This window comes from Lagopus leucura, unplaced genomic scaffold (genome assembly GCF_019238085.1).
Source record: "Lagopus leucura isolate 7727_CA_CO unplaced genomic scaffold, USGS_WTPT01 Super-Scaffold_100048, whole genome shotgun sequence".
In the NCBI taxonomy this organism is placed as follows: domain Eukaryota; kingdom Metazoa; phylum Chordata; class Aves; order Galliformes; family Phasianidae; genus Lagopus; species Lagopus leucura.
This window is the reverse complement of record NW_024962294.1, coordinates 648823-673235: the sequence shown is the minus strand read 5'-3', so window position 1 is coordinate 673235 and position 24413 is coordinate 648823. Positions and strand designations below refer to the sequence as shown.

The following is a 24413-nucleotide window of genomic DNA, read 5'->3' as shown; positions in this document are numbered from 1 at the left end:
TGCAGAGCTGAGTCAGGAAGGAGCAGAGATGCTGAGACCCCTTAGAAAGGATGAGATGTGGAGTTCTGCAGTGTGTCCAGTGCTGCCAAATGGAGCGTTGGCTGTGGGACAGCATTGCCCACACTGCTGAGGTTGCCACTCAGGGTCCCCCACCGCTGTGGGCTGCTCAGTGCTGAGCAAAGCGCCCACCCCCAGCACACACAGCCCAGAGAGCAGCTGGGAAATTCCTGCTGAACCAATTTCTGATAGAAACGACTGTTTTGTCAAAAACCCATCCGCACAATGTAATATTTGAGAGAGGATTTTGAGAGATTCATTTCAACTTGTTTCATTTAAACAGTGTCAAAACACTTGATTTGGATGTTCTTGTTTGGTTTTGACTTCTATTATTCTAGTGGGGAAACGACTGTACTTAAACATTCTTCAGGTGAAACATTTCAATCTTACCAAAGTAACGTGTTTTGATATTTCTGAATCACTCATTTTTGGAATTTCAGCTCTGCCAAATATCTCATGAATTTTATGATGTATGAAAAGAAATGTAGGAAGCGGGGAATTTGCTCAGAGCAGAGATGCTGTTTCCAGACCTCTGTGAGTAAGGAACGGGGCTGGCTCTGTTTGCATGCTGCTGACAGTGAGATCACACACGTGGTGAAACACGTCGGTGTGATTCTTTGTGTCTCTGCCATTCTTACATTGGTGCTTTCTCTCTCTGTAGTTGCTCAGATGGGTTTGCAGAGCAGCACCCATTCAATCAGCACCTTGAGAGCACCCCTGTTACCTTTATTCTTTCTCAGCAGAGGCTCAAAAGGGAGTTATTTTCTTTCTCTGCTTGGCTGCATTTTTTTTCTGATTACCTGCTAGCCAGAGCATGTCCTGATCTTACAAAGGCACTGAGTATGCTGGACACTTGGAGCTCTGCTTGTTGCCCTCTGCAGTGGCTGGAGCTTCGTAGCACAGCACATCTGTGCACAGCCTCTCACTGCAGTTCCTATAGCCGCTGCAGAGTAGGAGTTTGGGTCTGAACTCAGGTCTGGGATGGCCCCTCACCCTTGGGAATGCAGTAGCAGAGCTCTGCAGGCTTTGTGGCTCAGGGCTCTGTGCAGCCAGGGGCACAGGGGTGGTGCATCCCCAGCAGCACGGTCCCATGGGGGGAAGGAGCCTGCAGGGTCCCACTGCTGCCGCCTCTCAGCGCTGCGAGGGGTGAGAAGGAATGGCACAACGAGAATTCATTTCTAAGGGCTGTTGAGTTCTGGCAGAAGAAGTTATCATCTTCCTGCCTCTGTTTCAGGTCACGGCAGTGCATGTTTAAATATGCATTCCGCCCTTCAATCTTGTTACCATTTCATGACTTTTGAAGCTCAGCTTTCTTCCCACGATTTACACTTTCTGCTGCTTTTTTATTTTGTGGAGTAGTGTACAGTTCAGTAGTTCAGTGCTACTTTGCCATCTGAACTGCTGTACCTTTTGTCCCCCATGCGCAGTGCAGACCTGCAGCCTTCAGATATTCAGAGCCCGCAGGAGGATGCACAAATCCCAGCAAACTGTTTCCAGTGACAGGGGAAAGAAGAATCCCACTTCACACCAACTTTTCTATTAATATTAATTTATGTTAAATTATTTTGGGGATGCTTCATTACCTGGCAGTGACTTCTAGTTCAGGATGCACGCAGTGGTAGCAGAAGCGAGGTGCCTCGTCGTGACTTCTATTCATAATACACCTGTATCTAAGTTGCCTCAAGTCAGCATAATAATGAGGTCGTTGTTGTTATTCAAACCAAATTGGAATATTAGATGGAGTCATGCAAATCTGGGATTATGCGATTTTCTTCTGTAAAGAAAATGTCATAAAAGAAGTTTCCAATTTGGTGTAAGAAATTGAAAACGGGGAGAGAAGACAGCGAGGCTGATCATAGATGATGGGGACAGAAAGCAGGGGAGGCTGCAAGGAGAGATGAATGTGAGGCAGATGAATAATGCTGAGCAGTGAGATGACTGCGAGGCAATGAGGAGCTGTCGGTGTTGGTGATGCAGAGCAGGAGGCCCTTTTGAAACGAAATCATATGGAGCAGCAGATAACAGCGAGTTGTGCCCGTGCTTACATGAAGTCCCACTATGCACACAGAGAGGGATGAGCACTGTGCACGCAGGAAGGCATCAGCTGTCAGCTCGGGACCACACGTGGAAATGAGATGGGAGGTGGTGGGGCTGGAGGGAGCAAACAGCAATGCTGCAGCACTGCGTGCCTTCGTGCTCATGGCCGAAGGCTGCAGGGTCTGCCCACGGTACGTGTGGTTTAACACGAGTGCTGGCAGTCAGGTTGCTGTGGCTGTGTTCGTTAGGAGCCTCACGATGGCCGTGCCAGGCACACGTGGGTGGACACACAGCACTGCTTGGGCTCACAGCCATCCCCTCACTGCTTCTGTTGTCCTTTCTTTCAGAGATCGACCAGGGGAGCTGCGGGGATCCCGGCATTCCGGCCTACGGCAGAAGAGAAGGATCCACATTTCGCCACGGGGACAGTTTGAAGTTTGAGTGCCAGCCTGCCTTTGAGCTGAAGGGCCAGAAAACAATTACCTGCCAAAAGAGTAGCCAGTGGTCTGCTCAGAAACCTGTCTGTGTTTGTAAGTCAGTGAGAGGAGGCGGCTCTGAGATGCTTTCAGTGCGTGGTGAGGCGGTGATGTTGGTGCTGTCTGTGAGCCGTGCTGGGATGGCAGAGCTGCAGGCAGTCGTGGCTCAGTGCTCCCAGCAGGGCAGGGGTTGGGGGCAGCACCCTCAGGCACAGCCCTGTGCACCCGCTGCCCTCCCAGCATTTGCAGCTCGGTTCTGGAGAGAAAGAAGCACTTCTTGTAGCCGAGATGGGGCGTCGACAGCGAAATTTAAGATCTATTGAATTAAATTCTATTTCTGGCCGTTTAATTTTCTTTCGTTATATCTGATGATATTCAGGCTCCCTGCTGCTGGACCTCAATTTTTAATTTGTTGCATGAGTTCTCAGCAGAAGTAGGATATTATGCTCTCAGTAGTGACCAAGGGTAATATTTCCAGATGCAAATGGGTGTTATGTGCACAGTGCCCATTGGGTTTTAATGGGCTCGCATCCTTTGAAGTTACATTGGGCAGTCTGCATTACTGTAGTGACTGAACCTTCACGTTTTGTTTGAGCTTTACCAAAACTCACAAAAATATCTGTGTTTTCTTTGACTGATGACAAGCAAACTCTTTGTGTTTCATCTCTACTTACGTGGCTCTGCTGGATTGCGTTACTTTGAACAAATGCTGTGCTCTCATGGAGTGAGACTGAATCTAACCAAAAAACATAGGGAATGAAAATTCAACTGAGCAAGAGACAAAAGGACAGAAACGTGGGGAGAAGAAGGGTAGTGAGCAGAAATGTGAATTTTTAGAAGTGTGTTCTCTATGCATGGAAATGCACCAGGATTAGAAATGCAGTGTAAAACGCTCATTTGTAGCATGGCAGAACATGATCCGTGCCAAAGGTATCATACAGCCAATGGGGGGATGGATCTGTATTGCTGCAGAGGTGGATCTGGGTTCTTTGGGGGCTGCAGGGGCTCAGCATCCCCACTCTGGGCAGCTGTGGGCATCAGTTTTCAAGTGAGCGCCTTTCTTTGCAAACTGTGGTTGGACCTCTGAGTATTTCTGTACGTCTGTTTGGGGAAGGGAAGCAGTTACATTGGGGCTTTTACTTTTCCAGATGCCTTTCTTCCTACTTGGTATTCTCATGAAGCAAAGCAGCTGGAGATGCTGATGAGGAAAATGGAATTTCCTGGGGTGTCTTAGAGGTGGGAGGTGTCGGGGCGTTGCTGTGCTTGGCTTCAGAAGGTTTTACTGCTTTCCCAGGAGATGAGTTCATAAAAACAGCTGGTGGTTTGGCTGAGGTTCCTGCTGATAGTTTGTGGTGAGAGCAAACCTGTTGTTCATACCGGGGGTGAGGTGATGTTCTCATAGTAGCAATAGGACAGGCTTCCCAGCAAAGCAGGATTGTATTTTTTCTGTAGATAGAAACTGAAAGAGGGCATCAAATCAAACTCCAATTGCCAACAATGAGCAGCATAAAGGCATACATTTTTTAGTTAAGAAACAGTCGTTGCATTCTGTTCTCTGTGACCCTCAGAATACTGGATGCCAGTGAATCAATGTGGCAACATGCAGGTCGTGGGGAAAGTATTCCATTGCTTTCTTACACCTTTGCTCCCCTGCCTTCGAATTTACTTATTCTAGATAGTGTCACACTGGTGTTCATGAATCAGAAGAGGTGGCACGACAAAATGTGTATCCTGGCATGAAATCTGTAGTGGAATTAGTGACAACTCTCTGTAATGTTGGGAGACCATTAAGTGTATTGGGTATCAGGCAGGAAAATAAGGTAACCTGATTTATGTGCTGCTGGTTGGGATATGCAAACAATTCAGTGCTTCTGATACTGCCTGCAAACGCATGACAAATGCAGAAGATTAAACAGCATGCCACGGTGCATCCTGCTGTCCTGAGCAAGTGATTTGTGAGCAGACAATTTATTGTGGAGAGCTCATTTCCTGGGGCTGTGATGACAAAGCAACACAAACCATTTAAGTAATGCGTTGGCTTATTGTGACGAATTCTTAATTTGTGACTCTGTGCCTCTGTGATAACAGCACCTCCGTCTTCATCCTCATTGCGTCCCTTAACTGCTCAGGGTGAGTGTGTGGGTCACTGGAAGAACCTTGCAAGACTCCTTGACGCAGGTCCTTTCCAACCCCTTACTAAGCAAGGAGTCCCTGCTGTGTGGGTTTGGATCGATGATCTGAGATACTCAAATCACTGTGGTCTGAGAACTTCTGGCACCACATCCGTAGTGCTTCATCCATCCATAGGTGCGCTCTGGATTCGGGCTCTGCTTCCTGTGGTTCTCTGGGTCGGTGCTGTGTGTGTACTGAAGACCTTCTTTCTCTCTTTTTCCCTGTTCTGCACGTGTTCTAGTGCTCAAATCAGGTTTGCAGTCCCTGCCTTTCTAAAATTACAGAGCTGTTCTGTCTACTGGGGCTCAGGCAGTTCTCATACCCCAGGGTAACCCAAGTCATTGCTTTCTTACTGAGCCACGTTTGGTTTTCTTGAAGTCGTGAGGGACAGCAAAATGGGCGTAGGAGGTGTCATGTGGATAAATGTTGCCTGTGGGAAATGGTTGTGCTGCTCAGATGAAGTTCCTGCTCTGATGATAGGAACTTGCAAAGAATGCAATATTCAAGCTGAAGTTTTCAGTTAAGTGTGGCTGAGGAGGTTATAAAGTTTACAAATGGGGAACCAGCCCATAATTTCAGCTGTTGGAAGAGCTGTGGGTTGTTCAGATCTTGCAGTGAGAATGATGATAGAAGTCAGGATTGATGCAGTCAGGAGCTGGGCGTTGTGATAGCAGCATAGCTTCCAAATAGTGGCTGCAATTGCTGTTTGAACCTCCTCATGTATAGCAGGGCAAAACTCATTTTCTGAATGTTATGTGAAATATTGCAGTGGAAAGCATTACTACAAAACATTTTATGCGACCATAATCTGTTTCCTCACTAAGGAGAGGAAGAGCTGCCATCCCTGCTGCTCTTTGTCTCTCAGCTCTCCCCCTGTGGACCCTCCAAGTGTTTTAAAGTTATGTAAAACATAGAGAAAGAAAACAGTGTGGATTATGGTGGTGAGAGGCTCTCTGACCATCCTGTAGCCCACAGTCCCATCCTTCACACAGAAGTGCTGTGCCAGCACAGCCATCTCCAAAGGCATTGGGAAGCTGTGCACTTTTCCAGGCTTTCCAAACATCTGATCCTTCAGTAGCAATATAAAATCTACTTCCTTAGCTGTTTTGCTGATCCTCTCTCAGTGTGTGATACCTGCTGCATAACCTGGACTCCTCTTTGCACAAAGCACAGGTTGCAGTTTGCAGCAGAGGAGCAAACCTTTGGTGTTTGCTGTCTGCTGTGAGCGTTTGGGTTTTGTCTGCAGAAATGCAAAGTGCTGTTGATGTTTTCCCAGCAGTGTTCTGAACAGAGCTGTGTCACTTCATATCACTTGGTAAGGTTTCCATTTAGCTCTAAATTAAATTGTCAATTGGCTGTTATTTTCTTTCTTTCTTTCTTTCTCTTTGTATTCTTTTCCTGCCCACCTTTGCAGTACCCTACGGTGCCATCTTCTTGTGAAGGGTAATTTGCAGAACAGTGTGTTTCAGGTTAGCAGTGCTAAAAGCATAGTTTGCCTTTTAAAAATAGTAGATTTTAACACTGAGAGCAGTTAACCCTTGGAGCAGTGCAGTGATGGGTTCTCCACCCCTGAGCGCTGAGCTGAGATGGGTTAATCCTTTCTGGATGCCCACAGGAAGGAAGAATTGCTTTGCAGTCTGTATTAAGGAGGTGGGTGGATAAGATGACCAGGATGGTTCTTTCAATGCCCAATTATTCTTTGATTTGAAATTCTAGAGAATTTTCTGTTAAAGGAATTGAGACTTTTTCATCCCAAGGGGAGGCTTCGTAGGCTGCTCCAAACTGTAGTGCAGGTTCCCATTCTTGCAGTGAAACCCAACGCAGTGTGCATTCTTCATGTTTCAGTTCTATTGTTAATTCCTCTTTATGCAGTGCTGCTGCAGTTGTTGCCTCACGATGTGCTCCACCCTCCTGCTGTAAGCAGGTTTTATTTCTCTGGCTAACATTGGGCTGTTTATCTGCAGGGAGATGCAGTTGCTCGTAATGGATTTTGGAAAAAGCGCAGGGGATGTTTTTATTTCCGAGCTGTTTTACCATGTATTTTTGTTTGCTTTTGTTTTTCTAACTGATGCTTTTATGAAGGACCCTGGTACAGTGATCCTGAAATGATGAGGGATGCTCCAGTTGCCTCTGCCAGACGAGTTGGGAGAGGAGCTGCTGGGTCACCTCATCCTACCGTGATGTTTGCTCTCATTTCAGCAAAGCAGTGCCCTGGGTTTGTACAGCTCAGAACCCACCAGGGAAAGGTCCTGCTGCCCACTGAGTTGGCTCATAGCTTTGCACAGACATGCATCTTCTGGGACCCGTTAACGCCTTCTGCTCGCCATTAACCTCAGCTGGGTTCAAAGAAGCAAATCTGCTGAGATGCTCTGTATCTACAGCCGTTCCCCTGAGCCACTGAGACCCATTCTTTCTGCAGCAGTAGGTGAAGCAAATTAAATGAAAGTAGGATTACTGTGATCTCTGTATACATGAGGGATTTGTAGCTTTTGTTAAGAACCTTGTTTCACGTTTGCAGCCATGTAAGACCATTCTGCTCTTAAAGTTAAGCAGGTCACGTTCCCTCAAAGTCCTGCTTCTGCACTGCAGGCCCAGTTTATCAAAGCACTGAGATTCAAATTCTTGCCTACGTGGACATATATGTTTAAGTGCTGTGCTGGACAGAAAGGCACTTTAAGCACCTTAATTACAATGAATGGCATTCTTGTTGTCTCCAGCTCTCCCCATCCATTGTTTTGGTGTAGCCTATATGAGAATTTTCCTTTTCCCCTCTCTGTGACCTTAAGAGGCTTTCCTTGGGAGCTCCTGCTTCTGCTCTTCCTGGAGAGTTGTGTCCGAGAAGCTGCATGTTTCCCACAGGACAGTGCTTGCTTCGGTCGTTCCATTTCCATTGGAAAGCCAAACTCCACCTGGGTCCAACCAGAGCCTGCCTTCTTCCTTGGTCACTGGGATCTGTTAGTGGCTGAAGAGCCAGAAGCACAAGCATCCTGCTGTGCCTGCTGCTCTGTGCGTTCTCCTGGTGTCTGGTAGGGACCTGGGGAGCTTTCTTTTGTGCTGCCATCCTGTTTTAGCAGCGACGCTCTGTGACGAGGCTGCTGCGTTTCTGTGTTTTCAGCCTGAAAGCTGAGCCTGCTGACTGCTGGGCTGGTGATGCTCCAGCAGCACAGCGGGCTCTCCAGCTGCAGTGGGATGCTGACAGCACAGCAGCCTGCACATGGCAGAGCCTGGCCCCAGCTGTGCTCATCTCTCATCAGGAGGATGCACTTCATTGGGCCGTCTCCGTGCTTGTTGTTTTCCTGATGGAGCCAGTGGAGCTGTTACCCTGATAAGGTTCCATGCTGGTGCAAATGAGCTGTCCTGTGCCAAGGCATCTGTCCATATTCCTGACTGCAGTTCACAGCGTGATGTATTGTCTTTCTTCACGTGAGTCTGAGTCTGAAATTACACTCACTGATTTTTATCAGCATGGAGGTCATCTTTATCTCCTTCTCCTTTTTCTCTACCCAGAAAACAGGGGTTACATGTGAGTTATGTTGCTGCCTTTCATTTAGTCTGCAGAGAAGTTTCCTCGTGTCTGCCTTATTTGATGTTAGTATTTTACACGTGGGGTTGATGTTTGGGAAAGCTGCAGTGGGGACGTTTCCAGTTTGCAGGTGGAGTTGATGTATGCATCTGTAAGGCTCACGGTGTTGCTTCCCACACAGCTCACCTTGCAGTCTGTCACTGCTGTGCAGCCACCACCACCTGTGCTGCAGCTGCACACGTGCAGAGCCCTTGCTTGTCTTGCAGCAGCTGCCCTTCAGGCACTCTGTGTGCAGAGATGTGGGGTTTGTGGAGGCAGACCCACGTCCTGCAGGCAAACGGCGCAGCGCTGCTCAGCATCTCCCAGTGAGCTGAAAAGCTTTCGTTGTTCCCAGCAACCTGGTCACTGCTCCTGTGTTGATTGGGTAGAAACGACACCTGCTTTGGCATTGTAACTCCCTGCCACATTCACGTAGACTTCTGTGTGATCCATTTTAAGGGTGCTGATGATATTTTTCACACGTTCTGGTGCCCAGAGCCTGCCCATTTCTCTTGTGTTTCAGCATACCTGCTTTCCTGCCCTTGGCCAACGCACTGGCAGTGACAGCTCCTCCATCAGAGCGAGCTGGGGAGCTTGTTGCTCTGCAAAAACAGAAATGTTCTGGTTAATATTTGCTTCAGACTCTGTTCCCTCGCCTCCCACTGGCCCTGCTGGTGCCCCAGGGTTGAAGAAGGAGAATGCATTGTGATGCAGATGTGTTTACTGAGGGAGTAGCTACAGAGAAAGGAAAATGCAAAAAGTAAAGCACTTTGCTTCACAGCTGGAACCAGTGCCCTGAGCTTCCAGCCCTGTTAGCTATTGGGGACGTGTTCTTCTCAACGTGAGCCATCAGTTATTAACCAGGCTCCTGCTGAGGTCCTGTTTTTCCAGTCCATCATCAAGTTATGCCTCAAGGAGGGAGCTACTTAAAAACGAAACGCAAAGCAGAAAGTATGCTCCTGTCTTCAGGCTGTGTCCCAAGTGGTCACAGACTGTGGGAATGATATCCGAAAGCTGAGAGAGAAGTTGGGATTTTTGTACTGTTTCCATGGAGACTGAACTCATTACAGCGATTCCCTGCTTTGTTTTCAGCTCCTGAACCTGTTGCCTTTCCCCCTTCCATCCACTGCAGGTGTGTGCTCTCCCCAGCATCAGCCCAGGGTTCTCATGGCAGGATGAGAGCAGCCATCAGCTTCTGAAGGCAGAGAGAAGCAAGTTGTGCTTAGAGTGACCAGACAGTGCAGAAATAGCTCCAGGCTGAAAGCACAGAAACAAGCAGCCGTGCTGGAGAATAATTGCCAGATAGTCTTTGTGTTGCGCTGAGCATTGCTCATGGGACCGCGGGGCAGAGCCCTCTGGGCACAGCCATGCATCCCTTGGCTTTCAGAACAAGAAACAGTGAGAGCTTCTTTGCTTTCTTACTGCTCTGAAGGAAGGCAGAATGTTGACAGTTTGCAGTGATGTGAATAAACACCTGACACTCATCCATTAATGATGTGGGTCTCATTGGCTTTCTTGGGCAGTCCGCTGTTTGAGTTCTGCCATGATTTATCCTGCTGTATTTAATAACAGCATTTTTCTAATTGCTTTTGCCTTACTTCCTCAGTAGCAGTAATTGATAAAGGTCAGTATAAATTTGAACCTACGCTGCGCACGTAATGAAATGTGCTCTCATAACATTTAAGAATAACGGTAATAAATATTAATTTAGATCTCTTTGCTCGAGGCCGCGGAGCCGCAGGTATTCCTCACTCAGTGCTGCTGACGGATGGGCTGTGGGCAGCACCGCTGACCCCTGTGTGTCTGTCAGGGCCCCTGGTTGTCACAGAGCTCAGAGCAGCATGAGGCAGGTAATGCTCAGCTGCCTTCCACCTTTCCTGGCCGCTGTCATCTTTGTTCTGATGGCACTTCTCGGTGTCCTTGATGTCCTGTTTGACAGCTGCTGTGTCTGACTGGGTGGCAAAGCGTTTGGGTAAAGCAGGGAGGCTGAAGTGGGATCGCACCCCTCCATGCCAATGCCCTCCTCCCCTTTATTTCAAAGAAGAAACCTCTTCCTGAAATAAATCCGTGACGCCTTCGTGTTGCAGATAGCTTTGGTAACGAACCTCGTGCATTGGCCCTTAGGGCGAGCTGCCATCAGGGCTGGTGGTCCTCCAGGGCTGAGTGCCCCCCAGCAGGAGTGGGACGTGGGGTCCCATGGGGTCCTGCCTCATCCCAGCTGCAGCTCAGCTCTCTGCTGCACTCAGTGCAGTGCAGAGCATCGGAAGTGTGACGTGCTTCCCTGCCATGCAGGCGTGTGGGGCATCAGGGCTGTTATTTTTTGAATCTGCCATTTTCTGTCATCTGACAGAGGTTAATTTTCTGTTCTTCTCTCTCTGCTCTTCTCTCTTTTGTCCACAAGTTGTTTGTTGTTATTTCCAAGCTCTGTGCCACAACCGCAGCGCCGGCACTGCTGCTGGCTCTGTGATGCTGCGCATCCCATGGATGCTGATTTACCACTTTGGACTTATAAACTTGCAGGAGAAACCTCACACCTGCGAGGAGCTCCTCCTGCTCACATCTTTGTGTGTGTGACTGCATTTATTTGCAGTAAGTTCTTGTTGGCAGATTATACCGAGCTTACGCTGACAGAATTATTTGACAGCATCCCTTGATATTTCAGCACAGAGCCAAAATCCTGAGGATATTTTGCAGTTTGTGTTCCCTTTAATCTGTTCCCTTTGTTGCTGAGAGCAGGAAATGGATTGTGTAGCTTTTAGCCTTGATAACGTCACGGTAACGTCCATCCTATTTGATCGGAAACCATTAAGCGCTGAAGGAAGACGGAGGGAAAATAATAGAGGGAGGGTGAGCACTGAACCAAAGAATTGTATAAATGCCAAACTGAAACCAATCTTATCCTCCGTGCGATGTCCTTTTGCCAGGAATTAGTGAGATCTGTGTTCCGAGTAATGGGTTTTACCCCAAGGGTGTGTGGTGGGGGGAAGAAGATGAGCAAAGCGTACATACATAAGGTATAAAGAACATGGAGTAGGGATGTGCAGCCTTGGTTGTTCAAATTAATGGACCTTGTCATGCTGAAATACAGTATATATTGAAAACTCCTGGGACGTAAAGTTGTTTTTTCCATACGCACTCTTCCCCTCAACTTCAGTTTAAGACTGCTTTTAATGATTCCCATGGGAATGGCGGTCTGGTTGGATGCCTCCTTTTGGTGGCCCAGCAGAAGTCAGTGATTGGTTTGCAATGGGAAGGAGCTGCAGGTCAATGCTGGCCTTGGGCTGCCTGAGCTCCTGCGGCCAGGGCAGCACCTGCGGGTCCTGGGATGGCAGCTGCTGTCAGCTGTGCTGAGCTGTGCTCACAGCAGGAGCCACTGCTGCTTCTGAAGCTGATGTTCTCATTTGGCAGCGGCTGCAGTTCCACCCTGGATTCTCCAGGAGGATTTTCCGCTGGGATATGCAGGAGAATTCTCCTGCAAAATACCAAATCCCTGCTTTTCTGAGCAGCACTTCCTTTGTGGAGTAAAACCAACCCGTTGCATTGTGCGTGGCTCAACACCTGTGCAGACATCCAGGCAGTGCTGCACACATCAGCCCAAAACCAGGGATTGGGGGCCACCTTGAAGTCACTTCTTCCCCATGCAAATAAATCACTGACAAGCAGCAGTGAATGGAGCACTGAGCCCTTCCTTTGTGTAACCGCTCCTCGGGAGCCGTGTTGGGAGTTTGCAGGAATCACTGAGCTCGGGGGACACGCTGGGGAACGTGACAGCAACGTGTGGGAGCATCGTGCTGCCCGAGTGATGCTGATTTCTCATTGCAGTTTCCTGCTTTTTCAACTTCACCACCCCATCTGGGATCGTGCTGTCGCCGAATTACCCTGAAGAGTATGGAAGCAGCTTGCACTGCGTTTGGTTGATTATAGCTAAACCTGAGAGCAGAATTCATTTGGCTTTCAATGATTTTGACGTGGAGCCTCAGTTTGATTTCCTAGCCGTGAAGGATGGCGGCACTGCGGAGTCTCCAGTGCTGGGCACCTTCTCAGGAAGCCAAATCCCCTCCTCGCTGACCAGCAGCGGCCACGTCGCCAGGCTGGAGTTCCAGACTGATCACTCCATGGAGAAGAGAGGCTTCAATATTACCTTCACCAGTAAGAACTCGATCCTTTGCTTTTCGTTTCAAGCTCCAAATTCTCATTGGGTGCCTATTGGCAAAAGCCTGACCGTACCAAAATCATTGGAAATCCAGAGTGAGGCTGAAAAGTGGGGATCGTGTCAGGTAACAGAGGGCTGGTTTCACGCTCAGAGCTGGTTGCACAAGTTTTGTCTGGCTGTGTTGTCCACCAGTAAATCGGGGTTATCTGTTCCATGGAGCATCCCATCAGCCTCCAGCTTGCCCTGTGCCAGGGGCTTTCTGCCTCCCCTCTGTCTGCGTGCTGCTCAATGGGTGGACAGCAGATGCATCTGTTGGGGCCCAGATGGCTGAGTCCATCCATCAGCACTGTCATCGTTTGCTGACTCCCTATGCAGGGCTCTGAACACTGAAAGAAACCTGTTGCTCTGTTATATTCTAAAGCATTGAAACTTCCTCAGGGACTTTTGGCTTCACTTAAGTCCAGTCTTCAAATCTCAGATGAATGCTACGGTAATTTTATCCTCATACTGTCCTATAATTTCCTAAGGAGCATTGTTAAACCTATTCAGCAGAACTGATAAATGATTTTGTTATAATAGCCTTTAGTGGCACCACTAAATTAATAGCCTTTCCAGTTATGATTGCAAATCCTCTGTTTAAAAAAAAAATAATAATAATTCAGAGGTCTTAAGAAATCCTTGGCCACATGGAGGAGGCTCAGGGCTCATCAGATGGAATGGCATCGTGGGGCAGAGCTGCATACCCAGGATTGAGCCCTGGGTGCTGTGAAGTCAGGAGCTCTCCTATGGATGCTGGCAGTGCAGGAGGCAGTTTGGATCTGTCCGTACCCACACTGGGAGCTGTGGTTTTCCCTTCGATGAAGATGTTTTTAAGGTGGTTTGTTGTTTTTTTTGCTATTGTAAATGACGCAGCTACACTTGGGTTTATGTCTTCTGACTGCTTGAGCTGCCAAAAGGGAACTGCTGAGCCTTTCTCAGGCACCTTGCTGTTCTTAGATAGGAGACAGGAGACAACATATTGCTACAAGTTCCAGGAGCACAAGACAGAGATTCAGCCCGTGTTTTCCCCTTCAGCAGTGTATAGTAACACGTTACTGTAAGGCAGAGGATGCTTTGTAGGGAATCCAGAACTGTGCTTGGCCAAATGCATTAAAGAAACACATAGCATGTGGGTGTAATGAATCTGCAGGCTTTAATCTTTTATATATTGTTCATCTCGGAAGACCACCTCTGAGCCTGCGAAGATATAGTACATAATTATGCACTTAATGGGAAGTTAAGGCTATGGGCTCATTCTCTGATTGGTTTACTGGCCTGGCTTTAGCTGCAGGAAAAGGGCAGTCCTTTAACCAGAGCAATGTGTCTGTGCAATTCCATCCTTAACTTTGCAACGTGTAGAAAGGTAATGGCTTCGTGTCCTTGCTTTTATCCCAGTAATGATGACAAGGAAGGCTGGGGACCGTATGGCAGCAAATCACACAGTGTCCTTAATGGGTAACTCACGTCCCATCTGTGTGGATGCACTGTCTGTGTAGATCATATGCACTGAGGTATTTTTAGAGCTTTTTTTTTCTTTTTAAATCTGTCTCTATTTTGAGTATTTTAGCATTTTCACATCGGAATGGTTGCTAAGATGGGATGGTTTGCACACTCATTCCTGGTCCCAATTGCTGCACTGTGAGGCAACCAAGGGCAGGATCGCGTGCTAATTGCCACCATAGAAATGGTGTGGAAATATGAATTCTTCACTTGTGATCTGACCTGATTATTGTTACATCATTGAAGGGAAGCTCACTGTCCTCTCTTTGCCTCTCAGCATTTAGGCACAACGAGTGCCCAGACCCCGGAGTGCCCGTGAATGGGAAGCGCTTTGGGGACAGCCTGCAGCTCGGCAGCTCCGTGTCCTTCCTTTGTGATGAGGGCTTCATCAGAACCCACGGCTCAGAGACCATCACCTGCATCCTGAAGGAAGGGAACGTGGTCTGGAACAACGCCGTGCTCAGATGTGAAGGTAAACTTTAGAGCTGGAGGTGCTTCTAAGCCTCAGCTTCTCAGTCGTGGCCATGATTTTGTGCAGCTCTGTTGGGAACTGTCTGCACAGAAGAGTTTGCTTGGAAGGGAGAACCAGTCACACAGCAGCCAATGAGCTCTGAGCTCAGTAGTTCTAATTTGTTTGTTCTTGTTGCAAAATGAATGATGGAGATGGTTTTATTTGCTCAGCTCGTCTTAAAACAGGCGCTTTTCTAATAACAATAATGGAAGGCTTTGATTTACCGATGACTGAAAACTTCCCTGCTCCTCTTGGCATGAAGGGAATTAAAGAACAGAGAATGGAAGACAGGTGGAGATACGTCTTATGTCCTGATTTTTGGTGCATGTAAAATACATTATATAATATTTATGTAATGAAAGCAGCGAAAGGTGCAGATCTTCCCTGTGAGAAGCGAACTCATTGCTGCCATCATCCACACACACACCTCCAGCGTGTCTCTTGCTGTGGTACATCAGTCCCTACTAATTGATTCTGGCAATCAGGAGCCATAAATTGTGTCTGCATCTCCTTGCCATTACTGCTGTGATAGCCAGTGCAGAAACGGGGGAAATGAAATGGTTGAATTAAAGGCTTTATTACAGACTTCTGAGCTTTTTCGGAGTCTTTTAAATCTTCCATTATAGAAAAGAAATGGAAAAAATAAAATTGCTCATTAGAGGTGAAAAGTCTTGTGTTGTCAGAGGAGTGATGCCCTGCGCTGGTATTTACAGCACTTTGAATAACAGAAGTGCTCTAATGCTGAGAAATCATTTTGGTAATTGGTCATGCATTGTTCAAATGGATGAGCAGCAGAAAGCACGCAGTCCTGTCCATTGTCTTGGAAACTGAAATAAGAGGCATTGATTGTGTTCAATAAATTTTATGGAGAGAGAAGCCGGACTTATTTTCTTGTATAATTTTTCTTCTACAAGCAGCTGACAGTAAAATGTCTGTGGGTTTGATAGAGGGTGTTCTTTCCTATCACAAACAGGAGTATTTAAATCTATGTATCTCTGAGTGCAGCGGGGAAACATACATAAAGTAATGCATTCCCAATCAGTGTTTGTCTTTGAAGGCTTTGAGAACATCAGACATCCTTATACCATTAATTGTGCTTTTCTCTCTGTGGTCACAGTGTTGATCTCTTTCGCTCCCTCTTTGGTGTGCACTGAATTAAGTGTACATTTTAATCACCTTTTCAAACAAGGAATGGATCCAAAGTAATGTTTATGACTTGAATAATTGACGGCAAGGAAAGACCTAAGAGTTGAGTTGAAAGATGCATAGAAGTCTTGACAAGAAATTACATAGCTCTGGGGCATCTCGTTCAAAACTGATTGGTTGGGATCCAGTTGAGATCAGCTGGCTTTTATTTGGCATCCTTCAGGTCAGCAGTGATGGCTTTAGGCCCAGATTTCTGTGGGCATTTCGGATCACACTGTGACACTTCATAGCCCTCGTGCAGAGCTCACCCTGGGGCACACACACCTGTCTGTGCTGTTGCATTTTGTAGAGGACAATCCACAGCAACTTAAGGCTGTAGGATTTTGTTGCTCTGGTCCATCAGTGTCCTTTTTTGAGAAAAGATAAGACTGTGCCTTCAGCTTCTGCTGCTGGCGCGAGGGACTGCAACGTGGAATAAATGCCACAGTCCTGTGATGTCCCTCGTGGCAGAAAAGACATGACTCAATTACCCACAGATATGAAAGCCTTCCTGGCACCCGCAGCTGCTGAAATCCACGCCGACCTTGCAGTTTCCTCGGGTTTATATCTAATGATGATTATTACACCCTGTCCACTCAGAGCTGCTGCACAAGGTCAGGTAGAGCTGCACTTCGTCAGCATGAACTTAAAAAGGCGATTTCTTGCAGTCTGGTTCTGGTTGGTTTTAACGCCTGAGAAACAGCAGTGCATGAAAGCTATTGTGTGGCAGGGGTGGGTCCCTGTCATCCTGCAGCAGTTTCTGTGCTGTTTGTCACCTGAATGCATCCTTTCCTCATTGCAGCTCCATGCGGGGGCCACCTGACGTCTCCCAGTGGCACCATCCTGTCCCCCGGCTGGCCTGGCTTCTACAAGGACTCCCTGAGCTGTGCATGGGTGATCGAGGCCCAGCCAGGCTACCCCATCAAGATCACATTCGACAGGTGGGCATTTCTCAAAGGTTACCCAATTATCCTACATCTGTATGCCTCCGTGTTATCCTGTAGCCCGTGCTGCTTTCTCGTCGTTAGAGCACATTCAGAATTACAACAGAGCAGAGTTAGCAGTGCTGTTGTTGTTTCTCACGGACGTATTCTTCTGTCTCTTGCAGGTTTAAGACGGAGGTGAATTACGACACCCTGGAGGTGCGAGATGGCCGGTCCTACTCTTCGCCACTGATAGGTGTCTATGATGGGACTCAGGTGCCACAGTTCCTCATCAGTACCAGCAACTACCTCTACCTCCTGTTCACCACTGACAAAAGCCACTCTGACATTGGCTTTCAGATCCGATATGAAAGTAAGTGCAAGTTGTTCACTTAATTATGCCCTCTCCAGCAGCACAATGGACTCAATCAAAGACCCCTCGGACTTGCTTCTCCCCTTTGCCAGGCAGTTAGCACCACTGCCTTGATTTGAGAAGCCATTACAAGTCAAGCAGCACTTTCTGCTTTTCAACTATCTTGATTGATTAGAATTTTTTTTTTAATCTTTGTTTTAACATCTACAGAATGTTATTAGAAGGAAAACAGGGTGTATTTTGGAAAGAAGCAGAGCTCAGTTCCTCTGCCCATTTCATCCCCTTGCCTTGGGGATAATCAGCAGCACTCTGGAAGAGCTCATAGGAGTGAACCTTCCCCCCTATTAACAACTACGCCTTGGCTTTGTTTGCCACAGCTGTGAAGCTCCAGTCCGACCACTGCTTGGATCCTGGGATCCCCGTCAATGGGCAGCGCCATGGCAATGATTTCTATGTGGGAGCACTGGTGACATTCAGCTGTGACTCGGGCTACACCCTGAGTGACAACGAAGCCCTGGAGTGTGAGCCAAACTTCCAGTGGAGCAGACCACTGCCAAGCTGTGAGGGTAAGGAGCGCAGAAGAAAGCATCTGCAGGAGATGGCAAACACTGAACTGCAAAGGCAGTGCAGCAGTTGGGAAATTCACAGTGATGTTTGATCTGTGTGCTGGGTTGGGCTTTGTTTGGACCTTCAGAAGAGCTGACTGCTTGTTGCCTTCTTTGCAGCTCTGTGTGGAGGTTACATTCGTGGTTCCAGTGGTACTATCTTATCCCCAGGCTTTCCTGATTTTTATCCAAATAACTTGAACTGCACGTGGACAATAGAAACATCGCATGGAAAAGGTGAGCAATTTTTAACTTACAGTGTTTTGGAGTTGGGCTTGGAACTGTTGGAGGATGGTCAGAAGGAGGCCAGTGCTCAATGTCTTTGTCTCCAAGGCAGTGCTGTTGTGTATCCACGTGTTTGGCCAGTTGTCATTCTTGCCACCACTCAAACATTGTGTCTGGACATGGCATAAAGGTTTTTGTGGTCACATCTTTTACGCTCTTTGAAACAGAGAGGACTAAGAGAGAAAGGCAGTCCTGCCCTTGGCACTACTGCTGTAATTGGTACTTAGTCGTACTGTCACCCAGAATGTTCTTTGCTGTGTTGGAGCTGTATCTGTGTAACATTCTACAGATAGAGAAGTGTAGGTGCATGGTAAATAATTTCCAAACGTAGGACAGGATTCAGGCTGTCAGTTTCCAGGTGTGCCCTGGTTCTGCAGCTTCCATTTCTCCACCAGCTAGGACTGCTGGCAGCCTGGAGGCAATGCATGGGTCTATTCAGTCCAATTTCCTGCATGGCACAAGCCAATTTTGTGTCTTGGAAGAAAAATTCCGGGAAGTGCGTCACTGAGAATTAGAGAAGAAATTCTGTGTGGAAAGAAGGGTGGTGTTTGTCTCATAGAATCATAGAATATGATGCCCACAAGGATCATTCATCGAGTCCAACTCTTGGACTCATCACGCAGTCAGAATGTTCTTGGGGTAAGCACCCAGGGTACAGCCTTTATGTAACTTTATGCACTGTTATGTAACTGTCTCATACTGGATATCAGCACAACGGGAGCTATCATGAGCCAATTTTGCCATACCATTTGTATTACAGCAAATAAACTTGTCAATGAGCAGCACAGTGCATTAAGGGAACCATCACATGCTGTGAAAACTATTCAGTTGAGTAGCAGCAATCCACTCTTCATTAATCCACTCTGCCTTGGATTCAGCTGTGTGACGAGGCACTGCATTATCCTGTTGCTAAGCTAAGCACAATGCAGCAAACTGACACTCTGTCATATCAGAAAGTGTAACTCTGATGGCCTGTGCACCTTTTTTTTCTTTTTGGCTAATATCAGAAGAAAAGATCTTTTGATCAAACTAAGCAAGGCTTGAAGAACGGTGCGTTTTCAGATAGTGGGGGAATGCCCACACAAGTCTAGGAATTCTTTGTCCCCCGTGCAGCAGCACTGGAAACAGCACCTCCCATAGAGCAGTTTGGTGTCACTCAGTTCTGGATTGGCCAGAGAACTCAGGCCTGGGTCTGACCATCCAATACTGGGCAGTGTTTGCTTCGCTTAGAGAAAATTAGGCTCAGTTTTAGTTGTGTGAGCTTCGTGAAGGCACTGCTTGGGTGCAGGAAACCTCCATATGAAAGAGGTGAGGATGAGAGGAGAGGACGCGCGAAGGATGCAGTGCAGTTATAATGAGGTGGCATGTGGGCAGGCTGCATGTCAGCAGAACCTTCCTTCCAACTCATGTAGTTCAGGGGCTGCTTATTTACCTCTGCCATGGAATAAGGAAAGGAGTCCATTCCTCTAAAGCTTTGTGAAACACAATGAAATGCCTTCACCTGGGCTGCCCCGGTGGAGGTGTGCATACATATGTGTGCATTTGTACACATTCTGTCTCCTGCAGTGGCATTCTGTTCTTCTTAATGATCAATTTGCCCAGCCATTGATATGCTCAGCTGCTGCATTGCTTCTCCCAGCCCTCCTCAGCATTCCTGCAGTGTTTCCGCTCATTCCTCCAGTACTTCAGCAGAATGATCCCAAGTCAGGGCAGCATCCACTGGAATTGAATGAATTTAGTTGCTGAAGAAGAGAATGGGCTTAAAAAATGTGTTAAAAAAGCACAACCAAAAGCCCAATCTTGGCTGACTTCATCTGCAGTGCAGTTGCCAAATCTTCACAGTGTGCTTTGGCCTTGGCCTTCAGTTCCCTGTTCTTGGATACCACGGGGGCAGTCGGTGGAGATCGGGGTAAATCTGGTACTGGTTCAGCCTAGGATTGTTAACAGTTCTGCTCTGGCAGCTCTAACAGGCAGGGGAGGTGTTTGCATCACCCATTGCCGTTGTCCTTCACTCTTCTTGCTGTGGGTGTGAGTTCCCTTCTCCCATAACATGGCTGAGTAGAGTTGGGGTTTTGCTTTGGCCATTCCTGGTGGAACCACCTGCACCATAAAAGCTGACCTCAGGTTACTCCCAGGTCTTGATGAGCTTCTTGCAGGTGGGCAGCACACGAATCCCCTGATGGAAGCACATTCATTGTTGTAATAGTTGTTTTTATGTGGCTGCAGACAGATTGACTTTATGGACTCGTGGGCTGTATAATTTAGGTTTAAAAGCGGCTTAATCTTAAAGATGTTTACATGCTTAAAAAGAGACTGTTATTTTTCATCTTAGAATTTCGAAGTGATTTCTTTTCCCTATAATTTTTGTTGTTTCTTTTCCTGAGAATGGGCAAAAAAAACCCTGCATTTACAGAGACATTTTGTGCCACGGTAAATTGCAGACCAGTGCAAAAATTTAATCGGAGTGGCAGACTCTTTAAAATGGTTTTGTAATTAGCCCTTTTGGCTGCAGTTACCCAGCCCTTGGTGGGCTCTGCTGCTGGAGAGCCCCGTGTGTGCGGTTGGCTTCGTTATCTCTGAAGCCCTGAAATTGGGAGCTGTTCTCCCAACCCCAGGCACTGAGCTCTGGTGATGCTGGGGGGTGTGATATTTCTCTTCCTTAGACTGGGTTTTGTAAAGGCAAGGGTATAAATCTACTGTCAGTTGATAAACAAGAAACGCTTACAGCATTTTGTATTCCCTGCATCTCACCGAGATTTCACGCCAAAGCAGTTCATATCAGCTTTGAATCAATTGTACTGCAGGTACGGATAATAAACGTTTGGGAACGTTTAAAAGTTTCCTGCCTTTATGGAGTTCCACAGAGGGGAACAGATGAAGTAAACATTTTCTGCCAGGCTGCAGATAATGCTTACAAGGGATGTGCTGCTGTGGAGATGTTACACGGCTGAGGTTCCTGTGAACCCTGCACCTTCCCAGCCATGGCCATGGGGAGGGTTTGTGTTGGTCACCCACCTCTGAGTCCTTCTATCCTGGGAAGGAAATTGCTTGCAGTGCAAGAAATTGGACAGATGTAGGGACGAGTGGAATGTTATCACTGGATGCTGACAAAAATTCTGCTGGGATGAATATTAAAGCTCATGCTCCAGAGCTTTGATCAGTCTCTGGGTTGATCGCATCCCGATCTCCCAAATTAATGGGGAATGGGGAGCAAGGAGGAGATAATTCCTCTGATCCTTATTTACAGATTTCCTGCAAGCAGCTGATGCTGTACTTGGTCAGAGAAGGGATGCAGAGTCAGACAGCCCTTGGGTCTCCCCAGGTTGGCCATCTCTGTGCTGTTAATCGTTGGCTTTAATGTAAGAACTTGGTCGTGGCACTGGGCGCTCCTGATGTGTGCGAGGAGCAGCAATCAGCTGTGACTGATGGAGAGCAGATGACAGCACCTGTGTGTGCATGGAGGAGCCTCGTAAAGCCCCGCTGGGTTCAGGGCTTGTGAGGAACTGTGAAGGCCATTGCTGCTCTGTAGACCTCGAGGTGTTGATGTTGCAGTGTTGGCATAGAGGGGGACAAAAGCCATGTGTGCATGAGGAATTTGGGCTTGTCTGTGAGTGATCTCCTGGTGTCCTGCAGGGACCATCCCACCGTAGGAAGGTGCAGGAGGTCTCTGCAGTAGCACTGCTGGAAGAGATACCTTCTGGAGGGACCTTCCTGACCTTTGGTGTTGCCTTAAGTCCTGTTTTCTAGGTATGAATATCTTCCAGGACATGCTTTGTTATTTCCAAGTCCTCACAGCTACAGCTTTTACTTTCCTTGCTGCCCACCTGAAGGTCAGCACAGCTAAAACAAAGCACTCGGAGCTGCCGGGCTCCATCCTTGCTGCTGCAGATCCATCCCTCAGGTGAGCTGTGCTGCCTGTTGCAGAGTTCCAGAGGCACAGGAATGGAAGACCCCGACTGCCTCGCTCTGTTCTGGGCCCTGGGTACTTTTCTAACATAAACGTGCCCTCTCTTTTCAGTACGGTTTTTCTTTTCCATCGGGCTGCTCTTAGTGGAAAACAGGCAAAAAGAGCCCGGTGTCACCGCAGGGAGCGCAGCGGGCTTTGGTTCGAGGTGCCGCTGGTTCTCTCCTGCAGGCGTGTTCTTCACCTTTCATACCTTCCACCTGGAGAATGGCCATGATTACCTCCTCATCACTGAGAACTCCAGCTTTGCACAGCCCCTGAAGCAGCTCACCGGCTCCCGCCTGCCCGCCCCGCTCAGCGCAGGGCTCTTTGGGAACTTCTCTGCACAAATCCGCTTCATCTCAGACTTCTCCATGTCCTATGAGGGCTTCAACATCACCTTCTCAGGTAAGAACAGAGGTGGACAGACTTCATTCTTTCCCTTTTCCTTATACTTCAGTGCACATCTTGGGAATAGGTTCCCGTTGATTCATGCGGTTGCAGTTCTTGGAACTGGATGCCCAAAGAGGCTGTGGGTGCCCCATCCCTGGAGGTGCTCATGGTCCTGGATGTGCCCTGGGCAGCCATCCCACAGCAGGGCTCTACCTTCCAACCCAACCCTTCTGTGATTGTATTCAGTTCTTCCACTGATAAATTGTGCCAGCATTGAACTGTGTGTCCCAGGAAATATTCTCTTGACAGCCCTTTGTGTCCATATGCAGCAGTTTTGTGCACCATGAGCCCCCGTGGTGACTGACTGGACCCCCTGGAATTATATCCCATTGTAAAGCCCAATGACTTTTCCTTCTCTGTTTATGGGTGGAGTTTCAGCTCATTTTCTTGGGGTATCCCCACGAGGCCGTTCCTTATGCAGAACAGATCATCACCCTTGTAAATAATGCCTTTGCTCAGGCAGTCTCTGGTTGAAGTGTCCTCAACCCTGATGTCCTACAAATGACTGCTGAAATGTTGGCCTGTGCATACGTTTCAGTAAGTGCAGTCTTTGCTGCCTGAGTGCCCTGACAAGCAGTTCCATAAAGCAACCAAGGAACAAACAAAAGCTCGTTGTATGGTTGCCATTCTCTTCTGTATCTCAGCACACTTTTCAGTGCCCCTACTCTGCCTGCTGGGGAGGAAGGGCCATGACCAGTTATTTGGGGCTGGGTGCTGATGTGTTTGCAGTCTTTGAGGGACAGAGCTGCTGCCATAGATGCAGTTAAAACCTGCCACACTCCAAGTTGGTTCCCACTGCCTTTGTTCTGCCCTCTGAAGTCAGGGATTTCCACGTGATACTCTGTGAAAACTAGACATAAAAATTCCAATTAACTTTCATTTTGATGGGGAAAAAATGGCTTTTTGTCTAAACAAATTGCCTCACGTTGTCCTGCTATAACTGTTACTTTCAGTATTTTGGGACCTACTTCCTTTCTCAGAAAATGAAAATGGGAGTCAGTTATGTATTTTAGTTCTCTTTATTTATGTAAGTACATACTTTGTATTTTGCAGCTCCGTTATTTGTTCAAAGAATAACCCCCAAAAGAGGTTTCTTTTAAAATGGTTTGTGGCCAAAGGCATACATTTGGCTCTTCTCCATAATGCTACATGACCTTTCATTTAGTAGCAGCTTAAATGTTCTCTTGCATTCCCCAAGCAGGATGCTGTGTTCATTCATTTTCAGGATTAGTAATGTAGAGGCAACAGAAATCCCATCCGGATCAGTTCATCTTCATTGTACTAAACCAGGGGGAGGATGACAAACCTCCATCATGCCCTGCCACCACTGGTGTCACTTTCTGCTTTGGCTGGCAGCAGTGACAGAGAACGAGGAATGGTTTACATCAGTTGTCTGCTGGGAGCCTGAGGGCTGTGTTTTGAGTGTGAGACCCAGGTTGTGGTGTTCTTGGTCAAACAGGTCACACGTGTTGCACGAACGCTTCTTTTTCAGACCTTACCCACATCTGAATCACAACCCACAGGGCTTGGAGCACTTTTGTTGGGGAGGCCGGGGTACAGAGCGTCTCCGAGCCGTGCAATAAATGCCCGTCTGTCTCTCATAGAATACGACTTGGAGCCTTGCGATGAGCCGGAGGTCCCAGCCTACAGCATCAGGAAGGGGCTGCAGTTCGGCGTGGGCGACGTCCTCACCTTCTCCTGTTTCCCTGGGTACCGCCTGGAGGGCACAGCACGAATCACCTGCCTCGGGGGGAGACGGCGTGTGTGGAGTTCGCCTCTGCCAAGGTGTGTTGGTAGGTGGTCATGTGCTTTCATTTTGCTTGGCTGGTTGCACCGTGCTGGAGCTGTTAGCGGGGCAGGGAAGTGCGTGGCGTTATCGCAGGGAAACCTCCGGGCTGGGTGGTGCAAGGGTGGGGAGAGGGAGCTGGGATGAGCTGCAGCCCTGTAACTGTATGTGGGGAAGGGGAAGGGTGGGCGGAAAGGCTGCAGCCCGCTCTCGGGTTGGAACACACAGTGCGTGGTGGTTCGGGGTCCTCAGAAGCCCTGTGTTGTGGCCCAGTGGGTGAGTCGCAACCTGGGGGAGCTCCAGCAGCCCTTTAAGGACAGGTTCTGTAAGGTTGTGTGGTTTTAGGGCCAACC

The 24413-nt window shown here is 47.9% G+C and overlaps 1 protein-coding gene across 1 annotated transcript in view; it reads left to right on the top strand.

Moving 5' to 3' along the window:
* Positions 1-24413, top strand: part of CSMD2 (CUB and Sushi multiple domains 2) — a 229439-nt gene that overhangs the window by 117321 nt on the left and 87705 nt on the right. The window contains exons 13-21 of the mRNA XM_042885206.1: positions 2442-2624; positions 12127-12453; positions 14274-14468; positions 16495-16633; positions 16801-16988; positions 17366-17554; positions 17714-17830; positions 22014-22229; positions 23879-24067. Coding sequence (XP_042741140.1) covers positions 2442-2624; positions 12127-12453; positions 14274-14468; positions 16495-16633; positions 16801-16988; positions 17366-17554; positions 17714-17830; positions 22014-22229; positions 23879-24067 — 1743 coding nt within the window. The remainder of the gene's footprint in view (positions 1-2441; positions 2625-12126; positions 12454-14273; positions 14469-16494; positions 16634-16800; positions 16989-17365; positions 17555-17713; positions 17831-22013; positions 22230-23878; positions 24068-24413) is intronic.